General features: G+C 46.7%; 1 protein-coding gene across 1 annotated transcript in view; it reads right to left on the reverse strand.

Moving 5' to 3' along the window:
• The window catches only part of TBC1D17 (TBC1 domain family member 17), a 46301-nt gene that overhangs the window by 9297 nt on the left and 19570 nt on the right, over positions 1 to 17434 (reverse strand). The window contains exons 6-15 of the mRNA XM_073655960.1: positions 14692 to 14803; positions 12493 to 12654; positions 12179 to 12310; positions 11874 to 11977; positions 8419 to 8513; positions 5782 to 5898; positions 4650 to 4750; positions 3107 to 3206; positions 2413 to 2510; positions 687 to 803 (exon numbers count right to left, since the gene is read on the reverse strand). Coding sequence (XP_073512061.1) covers positions 687 to 803; positions 2413 to 2510; positions 3107 to 3206; positions 4650 to 4750; positions 5782 to 5898; positions 8419 to 8513; positions 11874 to 11977; positions 12179 to 12310; positions 12493 to 12654; positions 14692 to 14803 — 1138 coding nt within the window. The remainder of the gene's footprint in view (positions 1 to 686; positions 804 to 2412; positions 2511 to 3106; positions 3207 to 4649; positions 4751 to 5781; positions 5899 to 8418; positions 8514 to 11873; positions 11978 to 12178; positions 12311 to 12492; positions 12655 to 14691; positions 14804 to 17434) is intronic.

Here is a 17434-nt window from a genome sequence, read left to right on the forward strand (position 1 = left end):
TAGGACCTGGTCCATCAGTGATTTGTGGCTCTGCATGGGACCCCTGAGAACCACCACTCACCTGAAGGCATTCGCGGCTCTTTTGATTAGCTGTGCTGCCGCAACATGTGCGTCGTGCTGCAATGATGACGTAGCCCAATGCCAGGGAAGACGGGAGGTAAAAGGTGGTCCTCAGGAGCTCCAGTGCAGAGACCACGTGGCAGATGGACCATGTCCTATGAATCGATTTGCTCCAACTCTAGTATTTGCATGAAAGCACATCTCCACTGACAAGACGACTTAGTCACAGAGTCACCTGGGCCTCATAGACATGCAGAGTCCCGAGGCTCGTCTAACCCTTCCCCCTCTTTGGGGCTCCTTTATGGATTTGATTCTAAGCGGTACTTCATCTATGGAGGCCGAAGAGTGGAGAATTGGGCACTCTCTGGTACCAAAGTTCCCGAATATGAATTTATTTTTCTTTTACAATGAGGCCTTAAAGGGGTTTTCAGTAAGAAGTTGTTTCCACCTATCCAAAAAGATCAGTGTCCTCCATTCTCTTCGGTGGCTTCATAGAGAATGAATGGAGCGGCAGGCCGCATGATTGAAACAAACTGATCCGGCAAGATGTGGGGGGGTCTAAACGATCCAACCCCCTCTAAAAAGGTATTTTTACCCCTTTAGGCTTTCAGCCTAGTCTCACTTACTTTAAGGATCTCATTGAAGCCATAGTCGGAGTTCATTAACGCCTCCCGCTCCAAGTCAAGAATGCCACATGCCACGAGAAGGTGGAAGTTCGGACAAGGTAGCCCCGTCCAGAGCACCTGGAGGCAAACACAAAAACGGTGGAAAAAATGACTCCTGTACATGAATATCGTCATCAAGGATCTGAATTAGGATGAATATTGGCATCATGAATTCTGTCTGTAGATTTTCACACCGAACATCTGATATGTGGGAAGCATAAGGCTGTTCAGAGCAATGCCCACATCGTGACGGAAAGGATGAACAGTAATCTGTGGACGCCGACAACAGCTTTTCTAACCACTGACCACACATCATATCGCTGCTCTGTATACTGTACTGTCAGGGGTTAAAAGAGGATGCAGTAATTCAAGAGGGTAGTTTGTCCCATATTAATGTGCACTAGCCAATATAATGCAGGTTACTAACCATCTTTCTAAGAACATCCTACAAGACATCAATAACTAAATCAGGGGGCTTCTGAGATGGTATCGTATTTTATGTTTAGGAAGGGGGTCCTTTTTTTTTTTTTTTTTTTTTTTAAAAATTAGTGCATGGTCCAACATACCAAATCCATGGCTGCCACGATATCTCTATGGGGGGGAAACATCCAGGGGGCAACCAGCACAGAATGTGATGCAGAACCAGACTCCATACAGACAACATGAATTAAAATGGTATTCTCAACATCTAAGGGACATGCCATTAACTGGAGCCTATCACTAGATTCATGAGTCAGAACCACGGGCAGCAGGGATCGGGGTCTGGCTGTGCCATTGCAGCCTGGTACGCCGCTGCATTTCAGAGAAAAGTTTGAAAAGCCGGCTGGGGACTATAAAGAGAGACCTGTCAGTCAACACGTATCCTCCGGCTCCGCTCCTACCGTTGACTGACAGGTCTCTGCTGATGTACACACATATGGGAGAGACCTGTCAGCCAACACGTATCCTCCGACCCCACTTCTACCGTTGATTGACAGGTCTCTCCTGATGTACACACATATGGGAGAATCCTGTCAGTCAACACGTATCCTCCGACCCCACTTCTACCGTTGACTGACAGGTCTCTCCTGATGTACACACATATGGGAGAGATCTATCAGTTAACACGTATCCTCCGACTCCGCTTCTACCGTTGATTGACAGGTCTCTCCCATATGTGTGTACATCAGGAAAGACCTGTCAATCAACTAGACTGGTGCGGGGATAAGAAGCGCCGGGGTGGCCAAAGTCAGATCTCTTGCTGAAAGTCCCCGGTTAGCGCTTCAAACTAAGTTTTCTCTGAAATGTCGCGGAGTTTCAGAGAAAGACATACCAGGCTGCAATTGTACAGCCAGGCTTTGATTCATGCTGCCTTAAGAGATTCCCTATAACGTCTTATAGATGCAAGTCCCATGTCATAAACCTGCACCTACGTAAGGAGCAGGGACGCTGTGACCCACCACCATATCTAAACGGAGAGATATAGGTGTTGCTTTCTCCATTCACTGCACATCTACTCCCAAGAAGTGAATGAAGAGACCAATGTGTGGCCACATCTCCATTCATTCCCCCACTAGGATGCATCAGCCAGCAGCCATGAGACCCCCACTATTCTCACAGAGGTGGGACCTGCATCTATCAAACATTTAATGATACATCCACCATTGAAGACTATAATCTATTTGAGTCCCTGGTCATTGGTGCTCACCTCCCATAACAGAAGGATATCCTGAAAGGAGAATTCCCGCTTGAACCAGATGAGAAGCCATCGGAAACAGAAACTTAGATTTCCTGATTCTTTGGAATCTAAAAATATATATATATATATAAAAAAAAAAAAAAAAAAGTGTTGAAAGCCGGATCTGTTAAACTACTTCCAGACCACACAAAGACTATAAACGTCCAGGCGGTCCACGTTGTACTCTGTACTGACATTCTAAAACGTCACTGCAAGGTGAAACAACTGCATGAGATCAAGCAGCTGCAGGACAGGGGAGTCAACTGTCAGACACAGCCAGACTCCCAACAGAGAAGGCAGAGATGGTTTAATACCACAAGAGCTGAACAAGTGCTTTATGTAGAGTATAGAAAGCATCGTGTGATCGCTGGGTGTAGGGAGAGAGCATAAGATTTGGGGTCCTAGGAGAGCCAAGCAGCTTTACTATGCAGCCAGGAGGATGATTTTCCCCTGTAACTGGGGCTAATATCAGAAGGGTGCCGGGAGTCGGACCCCGACTCATCTAATACTGATGACCTATCCCAATGTATAAGTCCTGGACAACACAGCTAATTTGCTTGTAATAAGTGTCCATACTCGGCTCAGACTAGACCGCCGTACTGCTGTGCATGGTCTTCACTCCCCTTCCCTAGGCTATAAGTGCAACACAGACTGGAATACAAACCCAGAAAATCACAGAGCGCCGGGTCCAGGACTCGCAGCAGAAGGTTGAGCTGGGACAGCTGTCTCTTCATACTTTCCTGGCTCTCCTCAAAGTTGTGGTGCTAAGATACAGGAGAAACAAATCAATGCATTGATCAGTGGCTGCGCTCCCTGAACGAGGGCCGCACCGAGCGGTAACAGCCGCTGTCAGCAAACACTATGCACTTGTACATGGAGGAAAACTCCTGTAGACAGGCATCAATGGGACCTGGCACATGGTGAATTAGGAGACCGCTCTGTAGTCATCACATGGCTCCAGATGAAGACTTCTCCAATTCGGAGCCAAAGAATAGTCCTATGTTTATGCTCATGGTATTCACTGGAGGTTTCCAAGTGGACTCAGTTTCAGAAAACTTTTGACCAGGCAGAAGTTTTGATCAGAGTTGGTCTGGGTGCAGAGACCACCGACTGCTAAAATAGTACTCTCAGTCCCACCGATTAAGACTTCTGACAGGTCTCTGTGCAGTTTTACTTTAACCCCTTTATGATCGGGCAACTTTTTTCATCTTTAAAGTTTGTTTTTTTTTCTCCCCTTTTTACAAAATCTATTTTTTTCTAGCGACATACCCATATGAGGGCTTGTTGCTTTTTTGGGGGATGGGGAAATGAGTTGTATTTTTGAATGATGCCATTCATTGTTGTATGTGGCAAAAAAAATTTTTAAAAAAAGGTGACATTTAAAAAAAGACAAGCTCCACCATTGTCTTATAGGGTTTTGTTTTTACGCAAAAAATAAAATAAAAAAAGACCTGGCGACGTGATTCTTTGGGCCAGTAAGATTGTGGCAAAATCAAACCTGTAAAGTTTTTTTATATAATTAAGAAAAAATAAAAATTGTTAAAAAAAAAAAATAAAAACATTTTTTTTTTTGGCAATCTAAACATTAAATGTGTGAAGGCTTGTTTTTGTTTTTTTTCTCGTCTGGAGCAGTCATTATTTGGTACCATTTTGGAATACATACAATGTTTAATTAGCTTTTTACTGCATTTTTAGGCGAAATTGCTGCAACTTTATAAAAAAAAAAAAAAAAGGCCATTCTGGAGTTTCATTCTTTTTTTCTCTCCTTTATTGCGTTTTTATATAGGTTAATATTGAAAAGGAGGTTGAATTTGAGTCTTAAAATTTTTATATTTTTTTTAGTCCCCCTAGAGAACTATAAAGCAGCAGCATTGTTTTGTAGTATATAGGGAAACTGATCATATTCCTCTGAATCCTATAGACTAAGAAGGTAGCTATGAGTGTCCACTCCAAGCCCCTGACTGCCACCCCACATCTGTGTTGCAAGGAAGTCGATGGGCACAACCTCTCCTGCACCCGACAGCTGCATTTAAGCGGTTAACAGCAGCAACTGTGGTTTTGCTTCGGTTGCTGCTGCTGGCCGTGTAACATAGCCTGCATCTGACACCTGTGGAGCAGACATGGCTCCTGAACCCGTGCTCCATACACCGGACTTACTACTCGGGAAGGGATTTAACCACTATGATCAAGTAAGGTAAGAAACTTACCACCATCTCCATGAATCCAGTGAAGCACCAGAAGGCATCCACCTCGTTCTGCATGATGTAAAGTATGGGGGAGAGGAGGTCGCTCATTCCTTGGACGTAACCTGAGCAGGAAAACAACAGACATCATTCCATTAAAACTCACCAAATTCTGTCATCGGACAGAAAGAAACTTCCCTCCCAGTGCGGCGGAGAAATGTGAAACCTAAAGCCTCGTCTACATGCGCACTCAGTTCAGCTGAATGTGCATGCATCTTTTTTTTTGGTATTTAGAGCTAAAATATATTGCAATTTTGCCACCGAGATTCCATCCGTGAGTCCTTTCTGATGAGGAGTTTAGATATCTGCCTTTTTCTCTACTCCTCGGTGCCAATTTATGATCACAAACCACATCAAAATAGAGTTAAACTTTGATGTGGTCATGAATCAGCTAAAAGGAGCTCAGAAAAAAAAAGACAAATAAAACAGTTATGAATGCCCTGACAATTCTCGGTTAACTCATATTGCGGTTTGCAAAAATATAATTTTTAGCCCGAATATATGTATTTAAAAGGGTCACTCCCATCTTCAGATATGCATGTTGTCGGATAGAGCTTGTAAAAACAAGCACTTTTGCCATTTACTGCTTATTAAAATTCTCAGCCCTTATTGAGATATTAACACTTTTCTTTTGTCTATAGCTCGTTGCCTTGGAGACCGACCACCGCTGCTGGACAGAGGAACATGTGCAGTGCTGACAATTTTTTTTTCTATTTAGCTTGTAAGCGCGGTTTTAAACCTGACCAGGCTCTCAGACGCGCGCTGTTATTTCCTAACCTCGGGCAGCTTTAGCGCTGTGGTTACAAGTTAGACAGCAGCGGTGGTCGGTCTCCTAGGCAACAGGCTGTAAACAAAAGAAAAAGTATTTATATCTCAAGAACAGTTGCAAATTTTAACAAGCAGTAAATTGCAAAAGTGCTTGATTTTACAATCCCTATCCGATAGTATCCATCTTTGAAGATGGGAATACCCCCTTTAAGCATTTAAAAATTGCCCCCGAGTGTGTAAAAAGATCCTTTTAGTGGAGAGAAGGAAGTAAACTGCTGCCAGCCATGTAGCTTCACAGATAAAGACAATGGATTCCACTGGTACATACCTAGATCAAAGTTATACATGCAGTACGTCATCAAGGCATCGTTGAGAAGGCCGAGCCCCGGGTTGTCATTGCCCTCGTAGAACTTGTTGTTCCGGTCTGTGCGGCTGACGTCTCTCTCTGAGAAATGACAGGACGGTACAATTATCAACTGTGCTGCCGCACGTTATTCGCGCAGGAGCTTGGTTCTATATCATTGCAAGAAAACAAAGCAATTAAATCCAGGGCCCGAATATCTTCTGACAGGTCGTTGTGAGAATGAGGACACTGGTGAAATCTGGGATCTCTTACCACTATTGATTTGCAGATTGAGAGGGCTCTAGAGAGATGAAGACCCCAGAAATAAGTATTTGATCACCTACCAACCAGCAAGAATTCTGGGTCTCACAGACCTGTTAGTTTTTCTTTAATAAGCCCTCCTACTCTGCACTCATTACCTGTGTTAATTGCACCTGTTTGAACTCGTTACCTGTGTAAAAGACACCTGTCCACACAATCAATCACACTCCAACCTCTCCACCATGGGCAAGACCAAAGAGCTGTCTAAGGACACCAGGGACAAAACTGTAGACCTGCACAAGGCTGGGTGGGCTACAGGACAATAGCCAAGCAGCTTGGTGAGGAGGCAACAACGGTTGGCAAAATTATTAGAAAATGGAAGAAACACAGGATGACTGTCAATCTTCCTCGGTCTGGGACTCCATGCAAGGTCTCGCCTCGTGGGGTAAGGATGATTCTGAGAAAGTTCAGGAATCAGCCCAGAACTACACAGGAGGACCTGGTCAATGACCTGAAGAAAGCTGGGACCAATGTCTCAAACATTACCGTTAGCAACACGCTACGCCGTCATGGATTAAAATCCTGCAGGGCATGCAAGGACCCCCTGCTCAAACCAGCACATGTCCAGGCCCGTTTGAAGATCGCCAATGACTATCTGGATGATCCAGAGGAGGAATGGGAGAAGGTCATGTGGTCAGATAAGATCAAAATAGAACCTTTTGGTATCAACTCCACTCGCCGTGTTTGGGAGGAAGAAGGATGAGTACAACCCCAAGAACACCGTCCCAACCGTGAAGTATGGTGGGGGAAACATCATGCTTTGGGGATGCTTTTCTGCAAAGGGGACTGGACGATTTCGCCATATTGAAGGGAGGATGGATAGGGTCATGTATTGAGAGATTTTGGCCAACGACTTCCTTCCCTCAGTAAGAGCATTGAATATGGGTCGTGTCATCATGACAATGACCCAAAACACACAGCCAGGGCAACTAAGCAGTGGCTCTGTAAGAAGCATTTCAAGGTCCTGGAGTGGCCTAGCCAGTCTCCAGACCTGACCCAAAAGAAAATCTTTGAAGGAAGCTGAAACTAAATGTTGCCCAGCGACAGCCCTGAAACCTGAAAGATCCGGAGAAGATCTGTATGGAGGAGTGGGCCAGAATCCCTGCTGCAGAGTGTGCAAACCTGGTCAAGAGCTACAGGAAACGTCTGACCTCTGGAATTGCAAACAAAGGTTTCTGTACCAGATATTAAGTTCTGTTTTTATACTGTATCAAATACACGGGTGAAGTGACCTACGATAAAAATTACAGACCTCTCCATTCTTTGTAGGTGGGAAAACTTACAAAATCGGCAGCGAATCAAATACATATATTCTTACATACAATGGAAAAATAAATAAGTATGTGTGTGTATATATACATATATATACACACACACACACAGAGTTGTCCGTACTGATAAAATCTAAAAAGTAAAAGCGAATGGTGCAAAAGGAAATAATAAAATAATACACAAATGCCAGAATATAAATTTTCTTTCGTCGCTGCACTTCCTCCGAAACAATTCAATAAAAGGCAATCAAAATGTACCACAAAATCATATGAATAAAAAGAAAAGCTCAAAGTGTAAAAAACAAGTCCTCAAGCAGTTCCATCGGCAGAAAAATAAAAAGCCACAAATCTCAAAAAATTGCGTTTTTTTTGTCTTTTTTTTTTACAAACTCCTGAATTTTTTTAACCACAAAAATAAAAAATTATATAACTTTATTTTTGCTGAAATCATGAATCACGTTACCAGGCTGCATTTAGAACGCAATGAAAGCTGTAAAAGGAAAACCCAAAGAACAGACCATAGCGGAAATTTGGGGTTTTATTTTCACCATTTAACTGTATTTAAATTTTTTTTATTGTTTTCCAGTACATGAAATAGTAAAATGAATGTCGGCATTCTACACGAAACTACAAATTGTTCTGCAAAAAATAAGCCGTCATGCGGCTAGGTCGATCGAAAAGAAAAAAAAGTTATGGGTCTTGGAAGGGAAGAAGGGGAGGAAAACATAAAATAGCAAAAACGAGTTTAGACTCTAAACTTCCTGTCCTAACCGGAAATAACACGTGCACATTAGCCACAATGAACAGACTCCACCTCTATCTTTTGTATTGAAGCATCTAATGAGCATGTGCAAAGGTCATTGTAAAGGGAAGAGGTGAGGTGTGACATCGCCTATTAAATTGCACCAGAATTAATATGCACTGTGCCAATAAAGTTGCTTCCAGGCGTGTTGGGTGATGCCACTCAGCCTCACCGGCCAGCCCGGCTGTGGTCATGCCGTGTAAGCCTAAACCTCCATATTGTACTGACCGATCAGACTGCGGTACCCCCTCAGCAAAGAATTCCTCTTCTCCTGGTCGTCACTCACAGATTTCCACTGCAGCTTCATACGGAAATACTCGTCCCTGGAAAAAAGCAAGACAAACACTGAAACATGTGCTGAGCGGTGTCCCACGGAGATGGCACCGAGCCCGTGCGATCTGCCCGCTCGCTTGGTTCTGTTACAGTTAGCAAGATGCGTAGGCGAGGCGGCATTAACTCTTCTCTCTCCACAGCTCTTCCGTCATGTTACTTAATAAATCAAGACATTTTATCAATAAGGTATTTTGTGGTTTTTGGCCAAATCTATAAGACGTGGGCGGGTGACAGAAGTAAAAAAAAAAAACTAAAAAATAAAAATTTAAAATAAAATAAAAATATACATAAAAAAAATTAAAAATATATAAAAAAAATAAAATTTGTATTATATATATATATATATATATATATATATATATATATATATATATATATATATATATATATATATATATATATATATATATATATATATATATATATGTGTATGTATATATATATATATAAAAAAATATATATATATATATTTTTTTTAAATATATATAATTTTTTTTTGCAAGTATCAATTTTTTTACCTTTATCTTGTAAAACATACAGAAAGTTTTCTTATTTTTGCATTATCCAGTCCCCACTGTCATCTCAATGCCCAGCACTGACCCTTCCCATGTCCGATCTCATACTGAAGGGGAATAGTTAGGGGTCATCTGCATAATGGCAGCACGTGCTGTCGAGTTTACATCCACATCTTATGCATGAATATTACTACAAAAAACACTGATTAATACGTCAGTAAGAAAGAACCGCCATTAGGTCGCCCCGACCGTTCCTCGCCCTCATCGCTGCCGACTGTCCTTGATCTGCAATTGCTAGGAACAGACTCTTGTCAACCAGATATAACAACGCTGTAGTTGTCAGGTCAGGCTCACATCTTTCCATTTTCTGTTCCGCCACAAATACAGATGTGGATTTACAATATGATGGACACCAGGGCACCGGCTGACCTCACTCACCTAGAATGGACTTCCTTGGGTTCTTGTCATTTTTCCAGAAAAAAATTGCGCTTTATGCATTATTTTTTTCTAGAAAAATTTCAGAAAATATCAGTGAGCAAACAGCCTATCTCCAATGACTTGTCTGCTCACATCTAGGCCGGACCGCCACCCCGAACAGACAGCGCCGGACGCCGGCACCCCAAACAGACAGCGCCGGCACCCCGAACAGACAGCGCCGGCACCCCGAACAGACAGCGCCGGCACCCCGAACAGACAGCGCCGGCACCCCAAACAGACAGCGCCGGCACCCCAAACAGACAGCGCCGGCACCCCAAACAGACAGCGCCGGCACCCCAAACAGACAGCGCCGGCACCCCAAACAGACAGCGCCGGCACCCCAAACAGACAGCGCCGGCACCCCAAACAGACAGCGCCGGCACCCCAAACAGACAGCGCCGGCACCCCAAACAGACAGCGCCGGCACCCCAAACAGACAGCGCCGGCACCCCAAACAGACAGCGCCGGCACCCCAAACAGACAGCGCCGGCACCCCAAACAGACAGCGCCGGCACCCCAAACAGACAGCGCCGGCACCCCAAACAGACAGCGCCGGCACCCCAAACAGACAGCGCCGGCACCCCAAACAGACAGCGCCGGCACCCCAAACAGACAGCGCCGGCACCCCAAACAGACAGCGCCGGCACCCCAAACAGACAGCGCCGGCACCCCAAACAGACAGCGCCGGCACCCCAAACAGACAGCGCCGGCACCCCGAACAGACAGCGCCGGCACCCCGAACAGACAGCGCCGGCACCCCGAACAGACAGCGCCGGCACCCCGAACAGACAGCGCCGGCACCCCGAACAGACAGCGCCGGCACCCCGAACAGACAGCGCCGGCACCCCGAACAGACAGCGCCGGCACCCCGAACAGACAGCGCCGGCACCCCGAACAGACAGCGCCGGCACCCCGAACAGACAGCGCCGGCACCCCGAACAGACAGCGCCGGCACCCCGAACAGACAGCGCCGGCACCCCGAACAGACAGCGCCGGCACCCCGAACAGACAGCGCCGGCACCCCGAACAGACAGCGCCGGCACCCCGAACAGACAGCGCCGGCACCCCGAACAGACAGCGCCGGCACCCCGAACAGACAGCGCCGGCACCCCGAACAGACAGCGCCGGCACCCCGAACAGACAGCGCCGGCACCCCGAACAGACAGCGCCGGCACCCCGAACAGACAGCGCCGGCACCCCGAACAGACAGCGCCGGCACCCCGAACAGACAGCGCCGGCACCCCGAACAGACAGCGCCGGCACCCCGAACAGACAGCGCCGGCACCCCGAACAGACAGCGCCGGCACCCCGAACAGACAGCGCCGGCACCCCGAACAGACAGCGCCGGCACCCCGAACAGACAGCGCCGGCACCCCGAACAGACAGCGCCGGCACCCCGAACAGACAGCGCCGGCACCCCGAACAGACAGCGCCGGCACCCCGAACAGACAGCGCCGGCACCCCGAACAGATGGGTGCCGGCACCCCGAACAGATGGGTGCCGGCACCCCGAACAGATGGGTGCCGGCACCCCGAACAGATGGGTGCCGGCACCCCGAACAGATGGGTGCCGGCACCCCGAACAGATGGGTGCCGGCACCCCGAACAGATGGGTGCCGGCACCCCGAACAGATGGGTGCCGGGGTGCAGTAGTATGGTTGTGTAATCCCTCATCTGTGACTGCAGTATTAAAGGGTTATTCCCAATATATGTCAGCCCCTCTCCATAGTATAGGAGATAACTGACATCGGTGAACCTCGCAATCTGGAAGACAGGGGTTCTGGATACTTGGCTGTCTTGAATGGAGCGGCAATATGCATGTTCAACCTCCAATCCATTAATTGTCCACGGGATTGCTGGAGATAGCCGAGGAGGAGCAGAGGGGTCCTGCATGCACACAGCCAGCTCCATTCAAGAAGGGGCTCAGAATCCAGAGGTACGATAGATGCGACCCATAGAAATGCCAAAAAAATCAAACCCTAGATCCTGAGAATGGAGGTGCACTCCACAATACAGCGCAAGTCAATGAATGGAGTAGATGCTCGACCTCTGCGCCATTCATTGTCTATGGGAGTGCTGGAGAAAGCAGAGTACCAGCAGTCCCATAGAGGACTAATGATGGGGCTCAAGACCCAGGTTCTCGGGTTCGGAACATAGCGATCAGTAAGTTCTATGGAAAACTTTTCCAAACAATAAAAATGAAAAAGTATTTGATAACGTCCCTTCTTTCTTTAAATTAGTAAAGAAAGCCATTGTATGCAGAACCAGGACTGCGGGTATGACAGTAACTGCACAAACATTGTACTAGCAATCCTGTCCACTAGGGGTCTCACACCACCCAATTCTGCTATTTGCTTACGTTTTTCTCCGTACTAAAGATTTTCTGTCTTCCGCTGTGCTATCCCATGGATAATAGCCCAGGACATACTTCCAAGCATCTTTGCGAAGCCCTTGGCACAATCCCTTAAAAAAAAAAAAAAATCCAATGAACATCAGCGCATTTCATTAAGTAGATGTGATATCTGCAGTGGACCCAAAGCTGAGGAATGGCGCCATCTAGTGTGTTTAGATGGAAGTGCGGCGGTCCTTTTTTTTTTTTTTTTTGGACCGGGATCTGCAGTGAATGCTGCAGTGTAAAGATCTGATCCGTGCAGCCTCACTTACCCCAGAAAATATCCTTTTTTTCAAGCTATCCACATTCATCACTCGACCTTCAGAATCGATGTAGGATTCCCATTCCTGCTCGCTGACAGGTGCCTGGCGCTGGATGACTGGACGCTCGCCCAGCTCCACTTGCTGAAACAGATTTCTGGATGTGATTTTACAGCCTAAAACCCACAATAACGATACCCAAGACTCCATTTAACACGCTGAAAGCTGCTGCATAAAACTCTCTAAATTTACCAAACCTCGTTCAATACACCCCCGCAGTCCTCAGGGGCTCAGACGGCGGCCTTCAAAAACCCTTCACTACTCACACAGGTGATCACTTCAAAGCCTGGTTCATCCTCCAGACCGACCGCCATCTCAGATAGGGGTCTTTGGTGATGGCCGTCCTGGTGCCGTAATGCGCCACGGAAAAAATTGGTCACTTTGGAGAAACCGCCGAACGTTGCAGAATACGGATCTTGGAAAAATCTCTAGAGAAAAAAAAAATGTATATATTGTGTCAGGAATGATGGAAATCACAGGGTGGTGAGGTTATTAATGGTCGTGTGAAGAAGGTTTTGTTACTGAATCATCATGATCCGCTGCTGGCAGCTCCTTTGTAATCACCGACCATTGATGTCCCAGATATGATCGATGGGAGACAAGTCTGGAGACGCTGCAACCACGGGAGAATGTTTAGACCATGCAGGCCGCTATAAGTTAGGTTATTAATGGTCGTCTGAGGAAGGTTCTGCAACTGAATCATCAAGATCCGCTGCTGGCAGCTCATTTGGAATCACCGACCATTCATGTCCCAGATATGCTTGATGGGAGACAAGTCTGGAGACTCTGCAGCCATGGGAGAACGTTTAGACCATGCAGACTGCTATTAGTGCAGTTATTAACGGTCGACTGGGGACGATTCTGCCTCTGAATGCACTTGGGCAAATCATCAAGATCCTCTGCTGCTACATTATCCCAGCCCAAGCCATAATCCTGGGAGGAAGACAAGTGTTATGTTCTCACGTATCTCCATGATGTTGCTCACGTGGTCTCATCAGATTAGAAGAATGGAGCGCAGTGATACATTCTGTACTGGAAGTGACATTAGACGTCACATACCGAGCCTAAAGCATTACACGGCGTCTACACAAACCTCAGAAGGCATCTGCATGACATGGGTCTACGAGCCAGACATCCAGCTACAGGGGTCCATTGACCTCGTACCACCGCTCTCAAAGGCTATCATGGTGCAGAGCAAGACGGCAATTGAGGCTGGAATTGAGGTTTATTCTCTTCAACGATGAGTCCGCTTTGGTCTCGGATGCAATGATAACCAGAAACTGGTCTGGAGATCACATGGGAAACGTCATGAAGAGGCCTTCACTAAGGAACGTTACACCGGCCCTGCTCCCGGGTTTATGGTGTGTGGTGACATAATGTACGGGAGCGTGACCATTTTAGTCTTCATTCCAGGCAGGTGCGGACTTACCGTTGGTGCAACACAGGGGTCAAGAAGTTAATGGGGCCACTTCCAAAGCAGGTGGAATTGTGATTATGAGCGATCAGACTGCAAAGGGTCCATATACTGTTCATGAACAGGGGCTACTTTTGTATGTGTCTCCTGTCGATTCCAGGTACTAACAGCTCAGAATTTCATTGATTTGGTGGTGGAACCAGTAATGCTTCCATTTCTCCAAAATGTTCCAGGAGACATTTTTCAACAAGACAACTCCAGGCCACATGTTGCTGGTGTCACTGTGAGCAGCCTATGTGGCCTATACCTGCTCCCAGGGCTGCAGTGTCTCCAGACTTGTCCCCATCAAGTACATCTGGGACATCATTGGTCGGTGATTACACAAGAGCTGCCAGCAGAGGATCTTGACAGGAGGCTATTGTGGGGGCTCATAGTGTGCACAGGAGGCTATTGTGGGGGCTCATAGTGTACACAGGAGGCTATTGTGGGGGCTCATAGTGTACACAGGAGGCTATTGTGGGGGCTCATAGTGTACACAGGAGGCTATTGTGGGGGCTCATAGTGTACACAGGAGGCTATTGTGGGGGTTCATAGTGTACACAGGAGGCTATTGTGGGGGTTCATAGTGTACACAGGAGGCTATGTGGGGGCTCAGTGTACACAGGAGGCTATGTGGGGGCTCATAGTGTACACAGGAGGCTATGTGGGGGCTCATAGTGTACACAGGAGGCTATTGTGGGGGTTCATAGTGTACACAGGAGGCTATTGTGGGGGCTCATAGTGTACACAGGAGGCTATTGTGGGGGTTCATAGTGTACACAGGAGGCTATTGTGGGGGTTCATAGTGTACACAGGAGGCTATGTGGGGGCTCATAGTGTACACAGGAGGCTATGTGGGGGCTCATAGTGTACACAGGAGGCTATGTGGGGGCTCATAGTGTACACAGGAGGCTATGTGGGGGCTTTTTGACCTTCTTTCCGGCTGTGTCTGTCTTTTTTAAGCCGGACCCAATAGTGTTTCTTTCGAGATTCATATATGAAGTGAACTTACAGACACCAAGTCAGAGGAGCCATCGTCAAACATCTGGAGTTCATCGAAGGAGTGGGAGAGGGCGTGAGAGTCCTGGGGATAAACCAAAAAGAGGCGAGAATCCTTCGGAGACCTGAAAATATAAAAACATGTTCATTACAGAAACATAGACCCTAAATAGGATAGTCTGAAGCCAATGAGTAAGCATGCAAAATGCAAAACACCATTGAAGGTCCAGATGCTTGGCAGTTCTGGGACAAAAAAAAAATTGGCACAGTTACAACTATATAAGACGTAGCCAGGCGAGTTTTGTTTTTCACCCTAAATGGTTACAGTTGATTTTCAATTATTATTTTTTTTTTTAAATACAAAGTGGCATAAAACACATCAAAAATTGCCAAAAAAATATGGTGTCTGTGATGATAGGTTGGGAGGCGATGGGCGCGGCATGTTCGCTCCTCTGTAGATCCTTGCTGCTGTCACGAGTGACTGACAATCACCGGCTCTAATACTAATGAGATCCATCTCCGGCCTCTGCTATTCTGTCCTTGCAGCACAAATCAGACCCAAGGACCGCGGCTCCTCATCAGCAGTTATGAGCTTTGTGATGACACAGACATCACTATTAGGAGTCAATGTCAGAGCGCGGATTGCAGGATTCAGCGCGTGCTGACTGCGAGAAAGCAACACAACCGTCCAAACCCCATCAGATGGTCCGAGGCTTCCCCGATCCTGAAGAAAGGTGAAGAAGAAGGCAACTTCTACAGTGCAGGGTGAAAGCGGAGGGGTGCGGCTCCAGAAGAAGCTTATACAACCCAATGGGTCATAATATGGTGGTGGAAGTTTCTAGGGGGGTGCAGCCCCTGTGCAGATGTATATGGCTCTTATTGTGTCAGGGGCCCACTTATAGGATGACCCCCAAAGCCAACGTGCCACATATTTATACCTTAGTAATGGCAAATCCAAGTGAATTTAAGCCCTAAAACACTCATAAAGGGACCCTCTCTGACCCCTGCGGCAAGGCGGGAACCCCTCTCACCCCATGCGGCAAGGCGGAACCCCCTCTGACCCCTTTGGGGAGGCCGAGGGGAGCTAGTGTTTCCTACTGTTCAGTTGTCCATGTTATGCCTGTTTGCAGTGTGAGAGAGGCCGGCAATCCATTGGACAACTGAGTGCTGGTAAGTGAGGAATAGAAAGTCCCAGCACTTATAGTGCTGGTAATGCTGATGTGACGATACAGCGTAAAATCTTAATTAGCCAGGCAATTAGATTTGTTAATCCAAGAGAAATACCTTATTGTGTTTTATCAGAGATTTCTGGCTGTGTTTTATTAAAGTTCTGCTTGCTCGTCAGTTTATGTACACTAATTTAAATTGTAAAGTGTCCAGCATTCCAGTAATCTCCTTAGTATCTCAGGAGCCTCTAACCATTGTTCAAAAATCGTCTAGACCCCTTGTGTAAGTTTTGAAAGAAGAGCCGGGGGAGCCTTCACCACAGGGAGTCTCACATGTAGACCCAGGTGATGCGATCGACAAAGATACCTCCACTAATGCACACTTAGCTTTTGGGGGAAAGGGGGGGGGGGGGTGAGAGCAGTTCTGCCATTCAGGGGGCTGAGCCCTGAGAAGCAGAAGGGACATGTGTTTTTGTAGCAGTCAGACTAGGGACAGAAAATCAGAAAGACTATACAAGGAGAATGAGAAACATCCTTCAGGACAGCAGATGGATTGCATGGCATTACCCAAAGAGACACAGATTTGGATTCTACATGATTCCGCACTAAGGGTATCGGCCCTGACTGGAAAGATTCGGATCTGCTCCATTGACCATCAGAGAGACCATGGATACATTTTGCGGAGACCAGGGTGGGACGAGGAAGTCACCTGGCGTCATGGATATGCTCTTTGGGGTTGCCAGGAGGGACCCACCTGGAACTCATGGAGACATTCAGAGAAGCCAAATTGGGGCCAGCCAGTCATCTGGCCCCATGAAAACTCTCGGAGAGGCTAGGTTGGGACTCTCGGGTCTCCTGGTCTTGTACCTCGATGGACAGCTAGCTTCCTAAGCTTGCCGCTACCTTCTCTCTGTGGGGGCCCACTGGTTGAGGTAGTCGGCCCTGGAAATCTCAAAAGTTGCAGCTGTTCTATCCCATGCGGGCGGAAGGGTGAGACTGTGTAATGTTGCACCATCTTGGGTATTTGCTGGGACTGTTCTATGTGTTTATTGTCCGCTTTGTGGTTTAATAAAGTATTGCCACACTGTTTTACCCTCACTCTGTGTTGTCTGAGTAGCGTTACACCCACGAAAGACCCCGAGTCTTCACAGTTGATGAAAAGGAACCGCCCACTCAAATAGGGTGGACAGCTGCAGATTACTGACAGTACAGCACATATTAGACTACGTGTACCAAAAGCAGTTTAAATTTGTTGTGGGGTGGGATGAAGAAAACAAGACTGTGCTTTTCTACAGGTTATGGGCCAAAGGATAGCGGTGCTTTAAAGCCGATCTGTCACCAGATTTCACAATACAAATATTTTATATATCTCTTTGAACTTACGGGGCTGGTGTACTGACTTTGAAAATCCACGCAAGAACGGATGTATAATACATCAAGAAAGTGTTCCTGCCCAATAATAAAATGAGCATTTCAGGGGTCCGGTTGTAGCTGGACTCCTAGAACACAATTTAATCATCAGGATTATATATCCATTCTGAAGTGGATTTTCACAGCAAGTACAGCAGCCTCATCCGGTCTGAGAAATCC

Source organism: Phyllobates terribilis, unplaced genomic scaffold (genome assembly GCF_046119375.1).
Source record: "Phyllobates terribilis strain yellow unplaced genomic scaffold, ASM4611937v1 Scaffold_12__6_contigs__length_324123572, whole genome shotgun sequence".
Taxonomy (NCBI): Eukaryota; Metazoa; Chordata; class Amphibia; order Anura; family Dendrobatidae; genus Phyllobates; species Phyllobates terribilis.